We start from the raw sequence: 24,616 nt of genomic DNA, 5'->3' as shown, positions 1-24,616 counted from the left end.
TAAATTGAGAAAGTTATTTGATTAACGTTTTATTCTCTTTTTTTTGCTAGCTTTCTGTATTGTGATTTTATTTCCCTATTGTGGTGTTGTGTTCAATTTTGGTATGTGAAGGTGTGCTCTGATTAAGTGAATAGTGATTGGGAGGAATTTATATCAATCTCACTTACTGAAGTTTTAAAAATTTTGTTTTAGAAAACTGACTCATATTTTTACATAAAATTAGGTCTTTTCAATAGTTCTTAATGTCTATAAGGATAGGATTCATTCTTTTTAAAAAATATTCTTTCATAATTTGTCTGTTCAAGTTTTAGTCATTTTGTTTCAAAAAGGGATTTCAAGAGCTAACTTTTCGAGATTCCTAAGATGGATCCTTGATTTGGGCAAAAACTACACATTCTGTTACAGTCTTTAAATATTGCTTAGGGAAAAATAAAAATAAAGAATACTGTTAGGGACAAAATTATCATCAGCACTATGTTTCATATGAATAATTTTTCTATATCCAGAGACCTAAGCTCCTAATAAACAGAACTCTTTATATCTGTTAATATATAGAAACTCCTTATAGTGTGACTGAGTAACTTATGGATAGTGAATCATTTAACTCAAAACATTAGTGAATTTTAAATTAAGCAAAATACTTTCATGACTTCCATCTTTACCCATCATTGATAAAATTTAGCTACTCTTCGTTCTGTCTCTAGGTGGAAAACCATGAATTCCTTGTAAAACCTTCATTTGATCCTAACTTGAGTGAATTAAGAGAAATAATGGATGACTTAGAAAAGAAGATGCAGTCAACATTAATAAGTGCAGCTAGAGAACTAGGTAAGAATGGGTTCTTGGAAGTTTGAATAATTCTTTTGTCTACACAGTATCCATACTGGAGCCGGAATTGCTTTCCTAGAAGACACAATTGATCATGCCACTTCCTTGTTTCTACTGAATAAAATTACAGTCCCATAAAGTCTACATACAGGGTTCTTTACATCTGGAGCCTGGCCTCCCCTTCAGATTCTTCTCTTACTAATTTCCCTAATCCCACGTTCCTGCCAGACAAATCACCCTACATGCCCTTGCATCGTGTCTTTTAAATAAGACCTGTTTTAAATGTTACCTCCTCTGTAAGCCTAATTCTACTAGGAATAGTTCATTGATTTGGCTTTGGGGTTCCCAAGCACTTCATTAATATCAACTTAAAAAAAATTATTAGATTTAAATTCCCTGGATTATCGGTTCCCTAATTAGTCTCACACTGTTTTGTCCTCTTTTGCTCTGAATTTATAAACCTCTTTGTTCTGAGCCTCTCTCACATGTATGTTGAACAGATAAATCTTAGCATAGTAAAAGACCCCTCAGAGCAGCAGTACTCTTGTATATGCCCATACCAATATATATAAAAATTTTTACAAATAGTTTCCTTGGAGAGTCCTTATATGAACTAGATCCTAGATTTAAGAATCTTTGCCTTGAAGGATATTGAAATTTACCCTCCTCATTTCATAGCTCTCTCCACGTTCTCTCTATGTCTCTTTCCTCTCTGGTCAAGTGAGGTCTGTCTTTAGTTGTTTGCTGCTTCTAACATTCCATAGTCATGCTTTAGCAAATAAATTTGTAGACAGTATCTCTCTCTTCTGGTTTGGGGTCTAAAGATCACAATGATGAATGAGATTATGAGGACAGGACAAACATAAAAACTCAAAAATCTTAGGTGCATGAAGTCTAGCTGATTGGTCATTGCTTGTTTTGTGAAGCTTCCTACACTTAACATGAAGTATATGTCCTAGTTTTTCTAGGGCTTCATTGTCAGAGTCTCAAGTTTTTGTTTGGAAAGTATATTTGTTTTCTTTAATTATACTCTATATTAGTTCCAGAGAAATGCTTTGGTTAACTAAAGAACCCTCAGCAGAACTCCTCAAGGACAGTGACCATTTCTTATCTACCCTCATGCCCACAGCATCTTAGAACAGTGTGTGCCACCCACTGCTGGTGCTCTGCAGCCTTGGTTGGGTTTACCTAGAAAGGCCTCCGCATCAGAAGCTAACATTAATAAGGGGGTTTAAGTATTTTCATGTAGTTTTTTGAGTGAAGTAAGTAAAGTAGGATGTGCATCTTTCCCAGTTGGATAATATTAATAATTTCCAGTATGCTGTCATGTAATAAAAGGGTATTTTTCACTATTTAGATTTAAGTGTTTTAAACACTTACATTGAAAATGGCTGTAGATATCTATGACATACTTTTTCTTTTTTTTCCTGATCATGAAGGCTTGGATCCTGGCAAACAGATTAAACTGGATTCCAACACACAATTTGGATATTATTTTCGCGTAACATGCAAGGAAGAAAAAGTCCTTCGTAATAATAAAAATTTCAGTACAGTAGATATCCAGAAGAATGGTGTTAAATTTACGAACAGGTTTGTAAGCCTATGTTAAATTAAGTCTTTACTAGCCCCATGAAACTATTCTGTGATGAAATGTGAATGTTCTATGGTAAGGAAGTTTTACCGTATTTATTGTTAATATAAGGCATAAGATAAGATTGAAGCTTTTTTTCCCTTACAAGAGGTTGGTCAGATATCCCAACACCACTTGTTAAGTAATTCATTTTTTCCTCATTGACTGAAATGGCACTTTGGGTCTATTTTTAAGATTATTCTTTCATGTATGTCTCTTACCATCCTTTTATCAGTATGAAATACATTGTATTACATTTATTTTATGTTTCCATATCTATTACAGTTAGTTCCCCTTCATATCTCTGTTAGTTATTTTCACATTTATTTTTTCTAAGAAAACTTTGTTATCCTTGATCATTAAATTCTTCTTGTATATCGGTTGTATCATTTAGTTTAGGGAGATGTCTACCAGCCTTAATAAGGCCATTCATTAGACTACAGCTTTTTTTTTTAAAAAAAAATGTGTTCCATGTTGTAAAAAATCTTACCAGTTTTTTTCTGCGTTTTCTCTTGCTGATGTTAGGAAGTTCCTGAGGCAGATTATTCATGGGTGAAAAAAGAATTATTTAAAAATAAATCTTCTGTGACTGGTAGAGTGAGGGCATTTATCCTTTCTCTTCGGTAATGTTCTAGAACTTATGGCCAGCCTTACTCCCACCCTCCTGAATATTCTTAGTATTTACAGCTAACTTTTGTATATATGATCCTCTTTCCATTTATTTAGTAAGTGTTTTGAGTGTCTGTTACATGTAGACATTATTCTAGGTGTTCAGACAACCTAGTAATGAAAACAGTCGGTCTGTTTAGTTTGTTTCTCATAACAGCTCTCTGAGATAAACAGAACACGTTAAAGTTCTCTCACTTTTTAGATGGAGAAACTGAAACTCCAGTTCCCCAGGATTGGACAGCTAGTAACAATAGATACTCTAACCTGGATCTTCTGTTGCCAAATTTATTAGTTGCTTTTCTCAATCACACTATATCCCTGATTCAAGAAATTTATATATGTTATAATTAACCAATGGGTGACTGGAAGATGATTATAACACCTCAAAAGTTCAGTCTTACCTAAGCCAAAATATATATAGAGGTTGAACTGACCACAGTGGTTCCAAAAGTTGTGAAAAATTCATTCGTTCATTCATTCATTGCTTGTTGTCAACAGATTGCTTGCTGTGGATCTGACTCTGAGATCATATAATTGTCCTTCTTAAAAACCTCCAGTGTCTGTCATCCAGAAAAATTTTAAATCTTTACTATAACCCGTACAATCTGATTCCTGCCCACCTCTTCTTTTCTCTCTGTCAGCTCTCCCCGTCACACAGCAGTCTCACTTTTATAATGTCTTTGCTTCTTTCTTTTCTTCCTTTAATTCTTTCCAGTTGCCTGTTTCATAGTCTTTTTGTGCCAATGTACTGTTCTCAAGCTGTATATGCATGTTATGGCATTCGCTGGTTCCATCATGTTCACAGTTATTGCCTTGATTGACTAATACCGCCCTCCTTCTGATAAGTACTTCCCCCTCTTTCTTGTATCCTCTGTGACCCCCTCATCTTGTCTTTTTGTTTTTTTTTTTGTCTTTTTGTTTTTAATTTCATTCCCTTCCTTTGATACCAGTGAATATTTTTTCTCTATTCTCATCTTCAGCAATTTTTATTTCAACCTTTAATTTTCATTTACTCTTCAAATTGCTCAGTAAGATTGTTTTCAAAACATTTACCTTACTTCGACAACTTTCAGTATCAAAGACCGTTTCCTACAGTAATGAGAGAAACTGTGTGTGGAGGTGTGTGTTATTTATTTTTTAATCGAAGTATAGCTGATTTACAATATCATATTAGTTTCAGGAATACAGCATAGTGATTCAGTATTTTTATAGTTTATACTCCATTAAAAGTTATTATGAGATAATGGCTATAATTCCCTGTACTGTACAATATATCCTTGTTGCCTTATCTATTTTATACATAGTAGTTTCTATCTCTTAATCCTATATCCCTAATTTCCCCCTCTCCCCACTGGTAACCACTAGTTTGTTTTCTATATCTGTGTCTGTTTCTGTTTTGCTGTATACATTCATTTGTTTTATTTTTTAGGTTCCATTTAAATATTTTAGAAAAGGTCACAGACCAGAATTTTACTCAAGGGAATAATTGTTATAGCAAGAATACTATTGGTGCCATTGGGCCATTCCAAACAGCATAAATGTTAATACACTGAATTCTAGCCACATCCACCCCTAATGAGTTGCCCATCTTCTACTGATATTTCGATTTTAATTGTTTTGATGCTTTATAGGATAATACTCTGGATATATTTTATATAGTGCACATTATCTCCAGTAGATGTTTTAATATTTTTAATAATACCATTATCTTGATTTACAGTAAATTGACTTCTCTCAATGAAGAGTATACCAAAAATAAAACCGAATATGAGGAAGCCCAGGATGCCATTGTTAAAGAAATTGTCAATATTTCTTCAGGTAAATTTAATAGAACCAATACATTAAATGTTGAAGGTTTGTGGCAACCCTACCTTGTCAAATGATGGTTAGCATTTTTTAGCAATAAAGTATTTTTTAATTTAAGGTATATACTTTTTTTGTTATTGCTTATAGACTACAGTATAGTGTAAATGTAACTTTTATGTGCACTGTGAAACCAGAACATTTGTGTGTTGCTTTATTGTGATATTCCCTTTATTGCGGTGGTCTGGAACTGAACGTGCAGTATCTCCAAGGTATACCTGTAGTAGTCTTGAAAAAAAATGTTTAACCTGGGGCTTCCCCGGTGGTGCAGTGGTTGAGAGTCCGCCTGCCGATGCAGGGGATATGGGTTCGTGCCCGGTCCGGGAAGATCCCACATGCCGTGGAGCGGCTGGGCCCGAGAGTCATGGCCGCTGAGCCTGCGCCTCTGGAGCCTGTGCTCCGCAACGGGAGAGGCCACAACAGTGAGAGGCCCGCGTACCGCAGAAAAAAGAAAAAAGAAAAAAAAATGTTTAACCTGAATAGTAACAAGAAGAAAAAAAATTGGATAAATTTAGATTGTGGCACATACTTTTTAAGGCCTGCACTCTTTAAAAATGTCAGTGTCATGGAAGCAAAGAAGGAATGGGCAGGTTCTGTTCCAGATTAAAGGATACTTAAAGTGACAGAACAGTCAAAGGCAGAGGATGATCCTTGATTGGATCTAGTACTAGGGGTTGGAATTGGGGACTAGCTATAAAGGACAGTATTGGGACAAATTGGCAAAGTTTAATATGAGATAATATGATATTGGTGTCACATTTCTTGGGTGTGCATAGTGATTAAGTAGGAAGATGTCCTTGTTCTCAGGTTATGTGTGCTGGATTATTTAGGGGTAGCAAGTCATTTAAAAAGTATAAGCATGTATAATTCTGTAAATTGTTTTACTATTATGAATTTTTATAGTAAATCAGAAAGAAACATAAAACTTTTAAAGGGTTTTAGTATACTTTATATATTTGTGTTGAGATGAATGAGATTTGTAAAGATTACATTTTTGCTTGGTGGTATCAGATTGCTGTAGCATGGTAATCTTCTAGTTGAATTATGTTCCTAGCCTAGATTGCATTTGTAAGGACCCTAAAAAACACTACATATATTCAAACCCAAAATAATATTAACTAATATTCATTAAATACCTAGTAGGTTAAAGCTGCTAGATTTTAACATTTAAATTGAAGGTTTTGTATTTGGATTCACCTTGAATTTAAATGAAACCTCTTCTTGGTCTAATATACACATTATAAACTATCTTTATTAAAAATGTAATAGATCATTTTTGTAATTTATCTTGCGCTTAAACCAGAAAAGGTGATGCTGTGAAGAGCCAGGTGTTGTGAGATACCAAATATAGACTCTTGATTAAGAGGCTTTTGGTTTTCTTTTATTATAAACCTATTCTTGTTGGTATGTTAGAAATTTTATGAGTTAAAGTAATTATGTAAGTACTCCACTAATATTTAAGTAATTCTCACAGGTTCCTATTGCTATATGGTAGGGTAGTATGATAAACTCTCCCCCTCCTCCCCCTTTTTAATATGTTAGGTAAAACAGGAATAAATTTAAAAGTGGTTTAAATTCATAAGTTAATTTTTATTTTCAAAAAATATTTTATCACTTTTATGGGGAACAAGGGAATCAGAGATTAGTCAGATTTTCTGCCATTTGATTAAACTCATAATGTTGTATTTTTCTAAAACTAAACAGTGTTCTCTTGATTGTCTTTTGAAGCTTTTGACACATTGATGTCCATGTGATAGTTCTGTGTGAGCCATGTGTCTGTTATACCAGCCCCTCCGACCTATTAAAATTTTAGAATCTATTCTGAAAATTTTGACCATATTTATTGCCTAATCATGCTTTGCTTAGCATGTGTCAGGGACTGTTTAATAGCTTTTAGTTTTACTGCTCTAGCAGAGTGGAATCTTGTTGAAAGTGTTTTAAGAAACAGTTATGGAACTAAATTTATGCTAAAATTTAACTGCATGGGAGAAAAACCTCAAGTAACAATCTTGACAGTCACATTATATCTTATTACCTAGTGTTTGCACGTTTCTTAGGATAATTGTGAAATGCCATCCTGGTTTCAGACTGTTAAAATTTAGAATTGTGCCTCACATATCACTGCACCCTGCTTTTCTTACCTTATCAATATATCATGAAAGCTTTTCCATAGAAGCTTTTTCTTGTTAGTTTTTTTTTTAACCTCTACCTCATTTCCTTATATAAGCAGCTATGCACTTTTTTTTTTTTGAGAACAGGCCATTTATTTTGTAGAACATTTCTCAGTTTGAGTTTGTCTGATGTTTCCTCATGATTGTTTTCAGGTGATACAGTTTTGTCTGGAATACGCAGACGTTACTGTTGTCTGTGGATTCATATTAAGGGGCACATGATGTCTTTTGCCGTATCATTGGTGATGTTGACTTTTGCTGCGTGTGGGTTTCTCTAGTTGCCGTGAGCTGGGGGCTACTCTTCGTTGCAGTGTGCAGCCTTCTCGTTGTGGTGGCTTCTCTTGTTGCGGAGCACGGGCTCTAGGCACGCCGCCTTTGGTAGTTGTGGAACATGGGCTTAGTTGCTCTGCGGCATGTGGGATCTTCCTGGACCAGGGATTGAACGGTGTCCCGGCATTGGCAGGCCGTTTCTTAACCACTGCACCACCAGGGAAGTCCACGCATCTATGCACTTTTATATTTTAATGGATCTTGGTAAGGGAGGGCATCATACTCTATTTTTGAAATCTGTTCATAGTAAGGGAAAATGTGACAACACATTTTAACCTCATGTTAAGTTTTAGGTGTTCCTTTCATGTTTAGTTATGGCAAACCTCGGTTAGTTTTTAAAAATGATATAAATTAGGAAATGGTTTTTGAATTCCCAAATGGAGGAGGGTTGAATTTATTCTTACAGCTGCTTATATGTATTTTTTCTTATCCAATATTCCTGTGTACCTTTTCTGTTTTTATATAGGCTATGTAGAACCGATGCAGACACTAAATGATGTGTTAGCTCAGCTAGATGCTGTTGTCAGCTTTGCTCACGTGTCCAATGGAGCACCTGTTCCATATGTACGGCCGGTCATTTTGGAGAAAGGACAAGGGAGAATTATACTGAAAGCATCCAGACATGCTTGTGTTGAAGTTCAAGATGAAGTTGCATTTATTCCTAATGATGTTCACTTTGAAAAAGATAAACAGGTGTTCCACATCATTACTGGTAAAAAGACCTAGTTTATGGGCTTTTTGTGGGTAATGTTTCCCATTTATTATGTTGTAATGGAAATATATTTTAAGTTGATGAAGAAAATCCTAGTCCTTGATGTTAGAAAAAGAACGTTGTTCATTCTAGTTAGTAGTATATTAATAATATATGAATGAATGAATGAATGAATATATGTGAACAGAATGAAACCCCTGTTCCAGGGGTTCAGTGCATTTAAAAATGAACATCTCTTCATCCTCCAAGCTTACCTTTGGGCCAAACCTTTCAATAGTGAGGTCATTGAAAGTCAAACAGAATTAGGTGCTGGAATGACCTCAGCTTAGGGTAGCAATTCTTTAAAAGACATGATACTATATTCATGTGAAACTCGAAAAAAGTAGACTTGTATATAGACTAAGGTAGCTTGTCTCAAACTAAAGGGTTTTGAGAGATCTTAACGAGATTCCAGAAAATAAAAGTGTTAGGGTGCAGGGGTGATAGGAGTCTTTGGGCACATGTGTTTGTGAAACAGTCAGTGATTGTATTTTATTTCCCCAAATGGATTTTCAAGTTGTTCATATAATCTAACACCATTAGTTGGTAAATTGCACATTTTCCAAAAGTAGGGTCATGTCTTTGGGTTTTAGTGTGGAATTTACTTGATTTGAAGGATTTGATCATACTGATTCATTCTCTGATAGATGCATTTATTAATGAATTATAATGTTTAGTTAATTAATCAGTTAGGCCTGTACTGTTTTCTGAATGTCATAAAATTATCCTTCAGGCAGCTTTGTGAGCTGTGGGGAAGTGGTCTGTATGTTCTTTCTAGACCATAGTCAAATTATAGGTAAGATATATTTTTCATGGGTCCTCTTGAAGAAGGGCACAGCTTAGGCTTGTCTGAAGAGAAAATAGCATTGTTTCAGGGACTAGTATAAGGCAGGAACTCTGTTCATGCCTTTGGGCAGCCTGTGGTCTGCTTCTTGTATGTCATGTCACATGACCTAGGTAATTAGTCACCGATGTGCAATTTAGGAGTAATATTCAATTTATTAGTAGCAAAAATAAGTTAATAATCTTGCTTGTTGATATCATGTTTTGTAGGTCCCAACATGGGAGGTAAATCAACATATATTCGCCAGACTGGGGTGGTAGTTCTCATGGCCCAGATTGGGTGTTTTGTGCCATGTGAGTCAGCAGAAGTGTCTATCGTGGACTGCATCTTGGCCCGGGTAGGGGCTGGTGACAGTCAGTTGAAAGGAGTCTCCACATTCATGGCTGAAATGTTAGAAACTGCTTCTATTCTCAGGTGAGTTCATTTCCCAGTCTCCTGAAAATGGAAATGGATGTCTCTGTCCTTTGAAAAGTGAATTTGCAGGTTCATCTATAAAACATCTGTGATCTTTTATCTAGTTTAATAGTTTTCCTGTGAGCTTTATGCACTTTATATTATCTTAAAAGGGTGACTGGCGATAGTTGTGGAAAGCTTCTTTGATTTTTAATGTTGTCTTCTTAAGGTTTCTGGTAGTTGTTCACCTTATGAATCTCCCCACTGCCATGCTTTTGCTTACGCTGTTCACACTACCCGGAATGGTCCTTCCCTGCTGTTTACCCAAGTCCTTTCTATTCTTTACAGGCCCGTAATGACAGAAATTCTACTTCTCTGATGACTTTCCTTGTCACATGTGCCTAAGGTCATGGGTGTTTCTTCGAACTCTTTGACATGCCTGTAATTTATTAGCTTTTAATTTTAGAGTTTATGAAATCTCTTGTCTTTATTTCATTTTTAGGAGCTTCTTTGAAGACAGGGAGGCTATGCCTTCTATTCCTTGGAGTCTTCTAAAGTACTTTGCATATAGTAGATCCTTAATAAATTATGCTTTGATTATTGTTTGTGGGGAATTATAGAAGCAATACAAATGTTCAGTAATTAGTCAATAAGTTAATATGCATAACTTAAAAAATTAAATAAGCAAAAGGTGTCATTGGCATTTCATGGAGAAAGAAAGAAATGACCAATAAGCACATGAAGAACTGTCAAATTCTCTAATTAAAAAAAAGTTCCCCTCCTTTCATTTGGTTAAAGAGAAAATAAAATGCTAATATCTGGTGCTGGTAGGGCTGTGGCAGGCACACAGATTCACGTGACCACCAGCCGTGTATGCGAGTGTTCGTGTCACCACACCCTTGTCCCATCTTCTTGTGGTATTATTTTTTTTAATCTTGACTGATTTGATTGTTAAGAAATGAATGATAGCTGCTTTATTTGGAAATTCTTAGATTACAGCTAATGAGATTGGTAATTTTAAAAATATTTATTCACCATTTGTTTCCTCTTATGTTAGTTGTTTGTTCATGTCCATGCCCATTTTCTTACTGAAGTTTTAGTGCTTTTCATTGACCTTATTGAATTTTTGTATATATTAAGATAATTAATCTGTTAAATTTGTGGCACATCTTTCCCATTGTATTGCCTTAATTTTGTTGTTTGCATTACCACATGCTATATCATGGGAAATTTTCATATAATTATGTGTTTCAGGTCTGCAACCAAAGATTCTTTAATAATCATAGATGAATTGGGAAGAGGAACCTCTACCTATGACGGATTTGGGTTAGCGTGGGCTATATCAGAGTACATTGCAACAAGGATCCGTGCTTTTTGCATGTTTGCAACCCATTTTCATGAACTTACTGCGTTGGCCAATCAGATACCAACTGTTAATAATCTACATGTCACAGCACTAACTACTGAAGAGACCTTAACTATGCTTTATCAGGTGAAGAAAGGTGAGTGCATACCACTGGTGTACTGTAAATTCGGTGTTCCTATCCTTGGAATCATTAGTAATTGCCTTATTCTGCATTAGGATGAATTATTGATGTTTTTACAGAACACATTTACCTCTTAATTTACAGACTGGGGACAGGGACATGGTATGTTATCTATATTTCTATGTGTCATGGTAGAACCACTCATTTTAAAAAGGTCACAGAAAGAATGATCTGCACTTTTGAACATCGTCACAGGGGTTTTGTTCTACCTCCCATGGCAGCATGTTTTCTTGTCAAATTAGCTACTTGATAGTAACAATAAGCTTTGAAGTTCTGAGGCTCTAGCTGTTACTGTTTAATAAACTGTCATAATCATCTGATTATATTTTTAAGAATGTGTTATATAACAGGTTCATTTAAAGCTGGGGTCTCCAGAAACCTTGAAATTGTTAGTAGTTATCAGGTAAGGAATGACTTACTTGTTGGCATTTCATCCTTTGAGAAAAGTTTGTCATTAGTGGACCTGGCAGCTAATCAGATGACTGCGTTGATGAGATTAACATACTGTAAAGTTTTTATTGCTTTAATATTTCACCAGTCATCAGAATAGCTTTTTCAGATGGCTCTCTGATTTTCCATGAATGCATTTTTCTGCATCAGTTGGTTGCACATAAATGAGATTATTTTTGATTCTTTGTTGCTTATGCTTCTTAGGAATCCTTCTGAGTTACTGTTTGCATTGTTGTTGATAGAGAATATAGATACTCTTGGTTGGACATGGCATTTAGCATGAAGTTGAGGTTTTGCTTTTAAAAGGTGTTTTGTATGAGAAAGAAATGGGTTCAGGGCTTCCCTGGTGGCACAGTGGTTGGGAGTCCGCCTGCTGATGCGGGGGACACGGGTTCGTGCCCTGGTCCGGGAGGATCCCACATGCCGCGGAGCGGCTAGGCCCGTGAGTCATGGCCCCTGAGCCTGCGCGTCCGGAGCCTGTGCTCCACAACGGGAGAGGCCACAACAGTGAGAGGCCCGCATACAAAAAAAAAAAGAAAGAAAAAAGAAATCGGTTCAAAGTATTAAAAAAGACCAGGTGAAATTTGGAGACGATAGGAACAGGTTCCTCCTTCACTGTGGATGTTTATCAAGCACTTGCTTCTATTTTATTTTTGTTTCTCTAAGCTGTGCTCCAGAATGCATGGGATATATAACTAGGCTAAAGGAAAATTTACGGTTGAGGCAAAAATGGGAGCTCCATGATAACACTGTGAGCATCACTGGTATTTAACATTTGGAAGGAATGTCTTAAGTCAGTTTATTTTCTGCAAATGTGGGTGAAGTTAACATACCTAGTCTAAAAATTTACTAGACTAGATTTGGGTCAAAAATTTCATTGTCATTTGAAATACATTTTGAATTAAATACTCCTCCTAATTAGTGACACTTTACATTTACATTTACATTGACACTTTACATTTACAGTACTTTAGTTCCTCCCTTATGAAATGAGAAAACCTCAGAGATACTGTGTTGATTAACTTTTCTTCCGATTCAGATATTTGTCTAGGCTTTTGAGGACTATCTGTCAAGGCTTTTCTCTGCTATTTTTATTTTTCCTACTACATTTGTCGAGGATAAAATATAGCACTGTGTGCCAAGTCATAACCACTTTTCATTGGAGGCTTAATTAAAATTTCCTTAAGTTACTCTGAAACATTTGGCTAATGTATTTGAAATAATACAAAGTTAAGTTTCCTAATGACAAAGTGAGGAAGTAAGTTCCATTTGCATAAATTGCTGTCTCTTCCTACCCTGCCCCTCACATGCCTCAAATTTCTTACAGGTGTCTGTGATCAGAGTTTTGGGATTCATGTTGCCGAGCTTGCTAATTTCCCCAGGCATGTAATAGAGTGTGCTAAACAAAAAGCCCTGGAACTAGAGGAATTTCAGAATATTGGGAAACCACAGGAATATGATGAAATGGAACCAGCAGCAAAGAGGTGCTATCTGGAAAGAGAGGTTTGTCAAATTATTTCTGTAGTTGTTTTTTTCCTGTATGATTCTAATGCTTACTTATTGAACATTCATTATTGGTTTCCACTTACATTTCTTTGCACTGTAAAGAATCCATCTGTATCATTTTGGTTTCACCACTGCATACATCTGCACAATTGAAAGATAGCATTTCAAGTACCAGATTTCAAAAGTAGGAGGATAGGAATATTAGTATAGGTTAAAATACATAATTCAAAGGAGTTATAGAGGTCCATGCACATCTTTGATTACTTGTAAACAAATAGATCGAGTTCAGTTAAATTACATATTTACTCAGTGCTTAGCTAAGATGATGAAGAAATGAACACAGTTCCTTCCCTCCAGTTGTTTAGAAACTAGTTGGGGAGGTAGTAATAGTAAGCATGTCATAGAGAATTATGACAAATGTTTACTCAGGAAAGCTCTCTGTGGGTAGGATGTTTCAGTTCTTGTGGGAGCAGTGGATCTTAAGTTAGGCCTTCTGAGTGGTGGGTGAAATTTAGATGTTCACACAGAAAGGTATAAGCATATGCCCAGTGGATTTTTTAAAAATTAAAGGATTATTAGTTTCTTGTAATAACGAAAATAAAAGAATCTTAATTTACATCTAGGTCCTGGCAGCACTTACTGTGATTATGCATTGTGACAACCTCTTGTCACATTGTTAGCTTTTTTTTTTTTTTTTTTTTTCTGTACGCGGGCCTCTCACTGTTGTGGCCTCTCCCATTGCGGAGCACAGGCTCCGGATGCGCAGGCTCAGTGGCCATGGCTCACGGGCCTAGCTGCTCTGCGGCATGTGGGATCTTCCCGGACCGGGGCACGAACCCGTGTCCCCTGCATCGTCAGGCGGACTCTCAACCACTGTGCCACCAGGGAAGCCCACATTGTTAGCTTTTACCTGGTGAATTTTTTGTTGTTCTTACTTGAAGGATAGATGATGTTACAATAATAGATGATGTGTATGATTTGGGGGCTTAAAAGATAAGGTTTTATCTGTTGTACCTATACAAGCAGGAGATATGTATTATAACTTGTTAATAGTTTTAAGTAGGGAAGGTTGCCATCCCGGATATGAAACGGTCTTGGTATCAGCCCCACAGCTATCCATGATCCAGGATTAGGTAGGCTCCTTTATGTAAATGATTCCCAATTAGAATAGAAGTCATATACCATTGATAATATTAATTACAATGAATTTTTTAAAAATTTTAAGCTAAGGGAGACATATAACAGAATTATCGATGTTACTCAATCTAGATTTTATTTTTTGGGAAAAAGAGGCACTTGTTATTTAATAGAGATGTGTTTCTTCTCTATCTTATCATTTGGATTATCTACCTTTCACCTCTAAAGTACATATTACTAACTGGCTCCCTGGTAAAAAGCAGACTTTTCAGTTCAGCTTCACATGCAGTAATAAACATTATATCCTTTGTCAGGCACTGTTCTTAGCACTTTGCACGCTTTAACTCTTTAATTCTCACAACAGCCCTGTGTGGTTGGTAATATTATTGTCCCCATTTTACGGATGAGGAATGTGTGTTAAGGAATTAGCCCACGGGTCACATAGCAAGTAATAACCACGTTATTTAGAATGGCAATAACTAGGCAGTAAAATAAACAAAGAAGAAACATCCCATGTGTGTATGAGTATTAAATTTTCAGTGACTGTTTATACCTTATAGTGTTTGTAAACCTTGAGTTCTTTTTCCCCCAGAAGGTTAAGTTTATATATCAGTTATAAAAGCTGCGGGATTTGGGAACTACTAAAATATTCAGTTTCTTTGGCATTAGCAGCTGAAAATATATTTATAAATATCCTTTTAATGACTTGCTATGAAGAAATACAGTCAACTAAGGCCTTTGCTATAAATTCTAGATGGTGCACACTTAAAACTTAAAGAATGTTGTTTAAATATTGGGTGGAGTGTTTAGATTGAAATTATAATGGGACAATTCATTACTATTTAATGTGACTTTTAGAAAAGTCATTTTAAAGGCTAATGAAACGTTCACATGTTTTTCAGCAAGGTGAAAAAATTATTCAAGAGTTTTTATCCAAGGTGAAGCAAGTGCCCTTTACTGAAATGTCAGAAGAAAACATCATAATGAAGTTAAAACAGCTGAAAGCTGAAGTGATAGCAAAGAATAATCGTTTTGTAAATGAAATAATTTCAAGAATAAAGGTAACTACATGAGTAAATTCCACTAATGGAATGAAGATAGTATTGATAAGCTGTTGTCTGTAATGCTTTTGTACTGTTTTATATTAACCCTTTTTCCATAGTGTTAGCAATTGATGTCCATGGGATATCAAGTTAATAAAATATTTAGTATACCTTGCTCTACCTGAGTATATTTTCAAAGATCTTTATTTTGAAAAATGAGAGCTGTAAGTGAGGAATACTTAAATGGACATGGGCAATAGTAGGCAATATGTTGAATTTTATAAATAAAATCATGTAGTTTTTAGAATTTGATATGTGTTGTATTTCTTTGTGATAAGACTTTTCCACATATTCCCGAATGGTATGGAAGAAACAAGTAGCCCAGAGACTTTGTAAAAAAGTAAGGGATCTTAAAGCTAGAAGGAAGCATGGAACCCATTTCCAGTGATTCCCCACAGTGTCCATCTGTTGGCACGAGCCAGGTTGGTTGCATATGCGTTAGCCAAGGAACTTACTATAAATCCAGGGTCCTAGTGTGATCCTCCAGCCCATCTGCCATTCTCCCACCCCAAGTTTGTGATGAGATTTAGAAATCTGGGTTTTAACAAAATCTTTCAGATTGAGAATGCTGATTTAGTCTACCTTTTTTTTTTTTTTTTTTTTTTTTGCGGTACGCGGGCCTCTCACTGTTGTGGCCTCTCCTGTTGCGGAGCACAGGCTCCGACACGCAGGCTCAGCAGCCATGGCTCACAGGCCCAGCCGCTCTGCGGCATGTGGGATCTTCCTGGACCGGGGCACGAACCTGTGTCCCCTGCATCGGCAGGCGGACTCTCAACCACTACGCCACCAGGGAAGCCCTGATTTAGTCTACTTTTATTTTACAGGGAGATGGAGAGGTTAAGAGTGTAGTGGCTGGTCCTGCTGAACATGGGAGGAAAAGGATAGCCTTTTTAATAAATGGTGATGGGATGATAGGGTATTCATATAGGAACAAAATGAGATTGGATCCCTATTCCATATCGTATAGAAAAATCAACTCCAGTGAATTTTTTACCTAAATGTACAAAGCAACACTACCAAGGTTTTAGTGTTTGTAGTTCTGTAGAAAATAAAATAGAGAAATATTTTTATGACTATAAAAATATAGGAAATATGAAGTTGGTTTTGGGAAAGATAGTTCTTAAGTCACAAACACCATTCATAAAGTTTGACACACTTAGCAATATTGAAATTAGGAACTTATTTTCATAAAAAGGCATCACAAAGTTCTAAGAGTACAGTTGACCCTTGAACAGCGAGCAGTCTGGGGCACTGACCCCCTGCACAGTCGAAAATCCACATATAACTTTACAGTCCCTTCATATACACAGTTCTGCATCTATAGATTCAAAACAAATGTGGATCATGTAGTATTGCAGTATGTATTGAAAAAAATCCAAGTATAAATGGACCCACAGAGTTCAGACCGGTGTTGGTCAAGGGTCAACTGTAGATCCATAATGGGAGAACACATTGGTACCACATAAAATATCAAAGAATTTATATCCATGATATAGAAAGAACTATAAAAATTACTAAACAGACACGATTCTTAATACAACTCATTAACAAAAAGACAACCCAGTTAAAAGGCAAAGGATCTGAATAGATAATTTTCCAAGGAAGATACGCAAATAGCCAATAGGCAAATGAAAAGATGCAAGATGTTATCAGGGAAATGCACATAAAAACCACAGTGAGCTACTACTTCACACCCATTAGGATACTAAAATCAAATCAGTTAAACCAGTATTGAGGATATGGAGGAATTGGAACTCTCCTACACTGCTATGAAAACGTAAAATGGTGCAGTCACTTTTGGAAAAGTCTGGCATTTCCTCAGTTAAACATATGAGTTACCAGATGACCCAGTATTTCCATTCCTAGATACATATCCAAGAGAAACATGTTTACACAGAAACGTATGCACAAATGTTTATAGCAGAGTTATTATTTTTTTAATTAATTTTTACTTTGGCTGTGTTGGGTCTTCGTTGCTGTGCGCGGGCTTTCTCTAATTGCGGCGAGTGGGGGCTACTCTGTTGTGGTGGGCGGGCTTCTCATTGCAGTGGCTTCTCTTGTCGCAGAGCACGGGCTCTTAGGCACGAGGACCCCTTAGTTGCGGCACCCGGGCTTAGTTGCTCCGCGACATGTCGTATCTTCCCAGACCAGGGCTTGAATCCGTGTCCCCTGCATTGGCAGGTGGATTCTTAACCCCTGTGCCACCAGGGAAGCCACATACAATGAACTATTAATTGGCCATAAAAGGAATGAAGGACTGATACATGCTAAAGCTAGGATGAGCCTTGGAAACATTAGTGAAGAAGCCAGGCACAAGAGCCGACGTAATATATAATTCCGTTCTTGTGAAAGTCCAGAATAGGAAAAGGTATAGAAACAAGGTAGATTAGCATAGGGCTGGCAGGCAGGGCATGGATGGCTAGGGAGGTGATAGCTAAAGGATATAGGGTTTCTTTTTCAGATGAAAATGTTCTAAAATTGGTGATGGTTGCACATATCTGTGAATGTACCTAAAAACCATTGAAGTATACACTTTAAATGGGTGCACTGTACAATGTAAATTATATTTCAAACTTTTTTTAATTTTAAAATTTTTATTGAAGTATAGTTGATTTATAATGTTGTGTTAGTTTCTAGTATACAGCAAAGTGATTGAGTTTTTTATATATATATATCTCCACTCAAACAGAATATTTATATATTCTGTTTTATATTCTTTTCCATTATGGTTTATTACAGGATATTGAATTTAGTTCCCTGTGCTATACAGTAGGGGCCTTGTTGTTTGTGTATTTTATATACAGTAGTTTGTAACTGCTAATCCCAAACTCCTAATTTACCCCTCCCCCATGCCCTTTCCCCTCTGGTAACCATAAGTTTGTTTTCTGTGTCTGTGAGTCTGTTTGTGTTTTGTAAATAATTTCATTTGTATCATATTTTAGATTTTACATGTAAGTGATATATGATATTTGTCTTTGTCTGACTTCACTTAGTATGATAATCTCTAGGTCCATCCATATTGCTTCAAATGACATTATTTCATTCTTTTTTATGGTTAGGTAGTATTCCATTGTATATACAACACCTTTATCCATTCATCTGTCGTTGGACATTTAGGTTGTTTCCATGTCTTGGCACTTGTAAGTAGTGCTGCTATGAGCATAGGGGTGCAGGTATGTTTTTGAATTATAGTTTTCCCTGGATATATGCCCAGGAGTGGGATTGCTGGATCATATGGTAACTCTATTTTTAGCTTTTTAAGGAATCTCCATACTGTTTTCCTTAATGGTTGCACCAATTTACATTCCCACCAACAGTGTAGGGAAGAGTTCCCTTTTCTCCAACAAAACTTGTTTTAAAAGAAGTTCAGGCACTTTACCCAAGAGGAAATATAAATGATCCATACACATGAAAAGGTCTTCAATCACCAGTCAGAATAATGAAAATGAAAACTATTCTGGGTTACACCCTCCTGACTCTGCCCTCCCCATCAGATTGACAGTCCTTTAAAATGTGACAATACCAACTATTGGTGGTATTTGTTGATGTGGCACAACACTGCTGGTGAGAATAATTAGCTCGTAAAGTTGAAAACAGACATATGGCCCAGCAATTTTGCTCCTAGGTGCATACTGTGGAGATACGTATACACACTGTACAATGATGGTATACGAGAATATTTGTGATAGACCCAAACTGGAAACAACCCAGCTATGAAAACAAACTATAGCTACACAAAATAACATAGATGGAATCTTAAAAACAGTAAGCAAAAGAAATGACGGATAACAAATAATACCATTTTTCTCCCAATCATATGAAGTTGAAGAATAGGTAAAATATTGTTTAATGGTACATTCATGGGGGTGAGACGATAAAGAAAAGCAAGAACTTGACTATGTAAGTCGGGAGAGTGGTTGGCGGTACTGATGCGGAGGGGCTTCTAGAGGGCTTCTGGGGTGCTACAGCATTCTGGGTATTGACCTGAGTGGTGGTTATGCAGGTGCTTGCTTTATGATTATTGCTAAACTCTGCAATTATGTGTTAAGCGCTTAATTTGGTATGAGAACAAATGAAAATTTAATGCCAATAAACCCTTTAAAATGCTCATCTTGATTTACCATACTCTTTTTCATCATTGATAATTTAGAGTAAGATACATCAGCTTTTCTTTTCTGGCTATCGAATGCTTGGGTAGAAGGCAGACTTAACAGAAAAAATTTAAATGTGGACATTTTTATTGGTTTAACAAAATCATGTAGCTGCTTATAAGCGGAAGACTTTTTTATATAATTCAAAAGGCAATTTTAAAATTCTAGTAGAATATTTTATCCCCTGGTTAGCTATGAGCGCGTGTTTTTAGATTGCTGTACAAAAGCATGTATAAAATGGAGATCAGCCCATGGTTTTAGTTGTTAGGGCTACGAGAAATGGAGGGGGGGAGCTGTTGATTCTAAGAAAACATGTAGTCTCTCAAGCTCTGATAAATCAGGCTGCTTTCATTTCTCTAAAAGAGACTTAATGTTTAGTTCTAAGATGTTTTTGAAAGTGAAAAAAACATAATAGACCCGTTGTTTAAGATGTTTCAGACTTAAACTGTGCTTATTACATGAATATGCTAATGAAGCAACCGGCCTCCTTCCTTTTGGAGTGGTAGATGTAAAGCAAAAGATAAACTAATTTCTGACCTGTCAAAAGACAGTTGCATTTTAAAATTCTTAATTGCAGTGTGGCTTGGTTTTCCTTCTCCACTCAAACATGAACTTGGATAATACCAGAATAAAGCCGAATCTATAAATATTATCCAAGATTTAGAACTCAGCCATACTGTTACCATGAAATCTGTTGGCCACATAACCACGTTTCTGAGAAAATACATGGCGTTTTTGCATTTTAAAAAAGTTAGCACTAAGAATCCATCCAAGATGCAATTGTTTTTGTAGTTAGATTTTTTTTCCTTAAAATACTCTTTTGAGGGTAAAAATTAGAACAGAAGGAAGATGTTTTAGGATATATTTAAAGGATAACTTTTTCCCTGTAAAATCTCAGTGTTCCACATACTAAGCACATCCTGTTAGACTTCATGAGTATTAAATGCATCTTCTATCCTTAGTCTTTCTGCATTTAGCTTTTTTGGGAAGTATGTTTTTACCCACAGCATATGGTATGAGCTGCTGATTCAGTGCTGAGCGGTTCTTTAAGCTTGTTAGTTACATTCTGTTGATTAAGATGGTGTGCAGAATAGTCAGAAGGAAAACCAGTGCCTGGTCTGAAATAAATTAAACCATGTTAATCAGCTTATGGGGAAGAACAAATGGGTAAAGAGAATTTTCATATACAAAGGAAATCTCTATTATTGCCTTCCTAGGGTCGGTCAGTGTGTTTGGGATAAGGAGATAGGGTGTGGCCGGGAGAGATGACGAAAGTGCCCAGAATGCTGCACATATTTTCTGACTAAAACTGGAAGTGGAGCCCAACTTAAAATAATAGTTTCCTGCCTGATGTTCTCCCCACTCCGCTTCCCTTGATAGACAGAGCCACTGCTTTCTCTTATTATTCTGCTCCAGAATTTTTACCTATTTGGCCAGCTTTCAGGTGTCTGTGAACATTGTGGTACAGAGCCAGGGTATCCAGAGGAAGTAGTCCCTTGCAGACACTGTCTCATTGCAGGTAACAATGCCTCCTGTTCTTTGAGGAGGAAAATGGGGAGCCCTCGCCTTGCCTTTGACACAGCAGCTTTCCCACGGTCCTGGAAGCAACAGTGTTTCCTGTGTCAGACCACATTCAGAACATGATCCAAATTCAATGTATGTTAGCATATTTTTGCTTTGGCGTGTGGTTTGTCCAAACAAGTGCCCACACACTTCTTTCATCCAGCTATGTGGGGAACTCAGCAGTGGCATGAATGATACTGGATGCTGGGTGGCCTTCACTGGACCATTCCCATCCTATTTCTAGACTTGGTAAATAGAAGACCAGACTGCTGCTGCCTTTGCTTCACCTCAAAGAGATAAAATTATAAACTCCCTAAACTTGTTAAATTTAGAAGAAAGGATAATTCTGTCAGTGGACAATTTCTTATTCTAGCAAAAGAACAATGGCAGTGAATTCCTCAGTGTTCAGAATCAACCAGTAAATGAGACCATAGGGATTAACCTGTATTATCACAATATTACTATTGCATTTATTTCCTAGAATTTTGTTGACACTTATCTGTTATAATTAGCAGTCAGTTTAATTTTATGAATAATCTTAATACGTTTTAAAAACCAGATTAAGTATAGTTACATCTAATTAAGGCAGTGCAACTACTTTCAGTTCAGCCACTAATCTGAAATTTTATGGTGCATTGCCCATCTAGCAAGGTGTGTTTTATCAATTTTTTCTTCACATAATGATCAGAACTTCATGTTTATTATCAATTCTAATGTGATGTTTTGTTGCTAAACATTGTTTGGCTCAGCCAAATCCATCATGAAAATGACTTTCCGCATTGAATCCTTAATATTACAAAGTAGATGCGCGATTTGGCAACATTAAATACTTTGTGAATATCTGAAAATGGCAAGGTGCTGTGCTGGGCTCCTCAAAAGACTCGTCCTCTTCAGCAATACTGAAAGGTGGGTACTTCTATTACCTGCGCTTCACAGATGAGAACGTGGAGGCCCAGAGGTTGAGTAACTTGCCCCGGGCACCCAGCCAGTAAGTGGCAGAGCTGTGTGTCTCCAAAATCCGTACCTTTTTTCTTTGCATTTAAAGGCGTAAAATATTGTTAGGAATCTGAGATGCGCATGTGACAAATTTAATCTTTCTAAATATTATTTAGTGTCAGAATGAGTGATGTCGGCAGTGCAACAGGAGTTAAGGAAGACGGGAGCTGTGGTGCAGACATTAAGAAGTACTATTTCTGTTCTCTTGTGGAAGCCGGTTCTCCCGTGGAAGGCTTCTCTCTCGGGGCTGTGGACACAGCAAGGAGCATCCACCGGGGGCCCTGGCACCCGTCTGGTTCATGGCAACTACATGGCTGCTCTCTGGGGCTTGATACCCCAAAGGAAACAGGAGCTAAGCAGCTGCATTCTTTCAGAAGTTCACCAGTCACCAAATGCCAACATCTGTCTGGCCAAGGGATTACACTGAACCGTTTGGACAAAGGATTATGTTTAAATGAGAATAGAGACAGTCGGCCAGAAGCTTGCAAAATGAGGAGACGGAATTAAATGTCAACAGTGTTTGGAGCAGGACACCGAATCTGGCACACCCAGATATTCGGATCGCTTAACTTGGAGGTTATGTATGTTCTCTCTTGAGCCAGGAAAGTTTTATCCAGCCTGTGGGGAATAACCCCGGAGGTTTTCTCCACCGCTGTGCTCTGAATTCGTGCCTAATGAGTGAAGTGCTGAGTAAGCCTGCACAGGTCACGATATGGGTGAGTTAAAGTGAGCGGCAATGTGGCGCATCAGGAAGGCTGCTTGAGTTGGATTAGCCCTTGCTTGGCCACTTAGCTGTGTGACTAGAAACTGCCCCTCCTTGGATTTCCCCTCTTTTGTAATTTAAGGGGGTTGGGTTTTTAGAGTTCTCAAATGCCACACCTTCAGGGCCAGGCAGGTGCAGAGTACAGAGAATAGTAGGGTTAAGGTGAATGCCCCAACCTAAAAACAAATGATTTTTTTCATAGGTACTATAAAAGGGCTTAAGCCTTGGTTGCAGTTAGTCTAAGCCAGCATCCAAAGAGCCACCCTGAGGTGATACCCGCTCTCCTCAAAGTGCCATGTCAGTCATCTAGCTCGTAATTCTCTAATCAGCAACAGAGCGCTTTGCTGCTTTATTTTTTATTATTTTTAGCTGTGATCTTAGCATACAAGTACGTTGAGGCCTAGAAATATTCATTGATAATGCTTTTCCCTGAAACCCTTTTGGTGGCCCTTTCACTAGAATCAGACATGGAGAAAAAAGGTCCAATGAATTCCAAGCAAATAGAATGGGGGAGTCTGGTTACCTGAGAAGGGAAAGAAAGGCAGGGTGGTCAGACCATAGTGGCACTTCCAAGCCTCTTTCAGCTCCGTGAGCTTAAGTCTAGGTTTTGGGGGCAATGGGGATGAGATAAAGCAGGCTGTTGCCTTCAGAATTGGCTATGACTGAAGTAACTTTCAAGATTGAAAAATAGTAGCTTGAAGTAAGTCCATAAAGCAACCAGGTCGAGGACGGGAATCCCCAGAAGTATGGACTCGAGGAAGAAATGCGACGAGTGGACCTGCCGTGTTTGAGTGCAGTGAGGGGAGCGTGGGGGTGAGTTAATAATAGCTGCAAAGGAAGAGCGATTGAGAAGAAAGGGGGCGGGATTATTAACTCCAGGAATATCAAAACCGTATCATGATAGTACACTGCCTATCCTAACTACGAATTTTACTCATTTAGTGATAAACACCGACAAGTGATTTAAGAAAAATAGTAAAACAAACAAACTATATTTGGGATGAAGGGTGTAAGAGAATAAATCTGCCACTCTTTCTGTAAGATAATATCTAAAATTGGAAAATAAAGAAATAGCATTATAAGCATGTTAAAAATATGGAGATAAATGCTAGAGGATTCTAAGAGAACTGAAAGTGAGCAGGGCAGCTTTGAGAGGGGAGACTGGTATTTTTTATTATAAACCTCATGATGCTCCAATTTGATCTTTTAAAACTATATTGCTTTGGTAAAATCAATATTAAATTGAAAATGACTGTCTTATCTTAAATCAAGGGCTATCTAATATTACAGAATATCTTCAAGCACCCTTAAAATTGTGACTAAAGAGAATTTACTATTAAAAACAAAACATACCTAGGGCTGGGGAAGCAGAGGCAGAAATGGGGAGTGACTGATAATGGTACAAGCTTTCTTTAGGGGATGATAAAAATGTTCTAAAATGAGATCATGGTGATAATTGAAGAACTCTATAAGTATGCTGAGTTGAATACTTTACACAGGCAAACTGGTATGTAAGTTTATATATCAATAAAGCTGTTAAAAATGGTAGCTTCAATAAGATGTAATAATAGCTATGTGTCTGGCACCCAGTTTATTCTCAACCTGTTAGGTAAATACTATTCATTTTAGAAATGAGGAAGCTGGGGTGTAGAGAAGATAAGCGACTCGCCAAAGATCATCAGACATGAGTAGATGAGGGTGGAAGTTATTTTTCTTTCATGTGAAAGAAATCTGGAGGGAGGAAGACTAGGTAAGGTGGCTCTATGAGCATCAGGGACCCTGATTCTTCAAGCTTGTGTCTCTACTGTGCTTGGCTTCTCTTCCCAAGGTCCCCTCATGGCCCAAGGTGACTGCTGGGGCTCCATCCAGTGCATCCACATTTCAGGCAGCAGGAAGGAGGAATGTGTAAGGATGCTGTTCC

General features: G+C 37.0%; 1 protein-coding gene across 4 annotated transcripts in view; it reads left to right on the top strand.

Annotated features, from left to right (window-relative positions):
* Positions 1–15,469, top strand: part of MSH2 (mutS homolog 2) — a 73,559-nt gene extending 58,090 nt beyond the window's left edge. For 3 of the 4 annotated variants that reach the window (XM_060169292.1, XM_060169293.1, XM_060169296.1), the window contains 8 exons: positions 705–828; positions 2,268–2,418; positions 4,848–4,945; positions 7,958–8,203; positions 9,296–9,500; positions 10,734–10,981; positions 12,804–12,979; positions 15,022–15,469. In XM_060169292.1, the coding sequence (XP_060025275.1) occupies positions 705–828; positions 2,268–2,418; positions 4,848–4,945; positions 7,958–8,203; positions 9,296–9,500; positions 10,734–10,981; positions 12,804–12,979; positions 15,022–15,192 (1,419 nt within the window). In that variant the 3' untranslated portion in view covers positions 15,193–15,469. Of the gene's footprint in view, positions 1–704; positions 829–2,267; positions 2,419–4,847; positions 4,946–7,957; positions 8,204–9,295; positions 9,501–9,827; positions 9,886–10,733; positions 10,982–12,803; positions 12,980–15,021 lie in introns of those variants that run through there. The other variant, XM_060169294.1, reaches the window with a different exon arrangement.
* Positions 15,470–24,616: the final 9,147 nt, after the last annotated feature.

The sequence above is a fragment of the Lagenorhynchus albirostris genome, chromosome 13 (genome assembly GCF_949774975.1).
Source record: "Lagenorhynchus albirostris chromosome 13, mLagAlb1.1, whole genome shotgun sequence".
Classification (NCBI taxonomy): domain Eukaryota; kingdom Metazoa; phylum Chordata; class Mammalia; order Artiodactyla; family Delphinidae; genus Lagenorhynchus; species Lagenorhynchus albirostris.
This window is presented reverse-complemented; position numbering and strand designations above follow the sequence as displayed.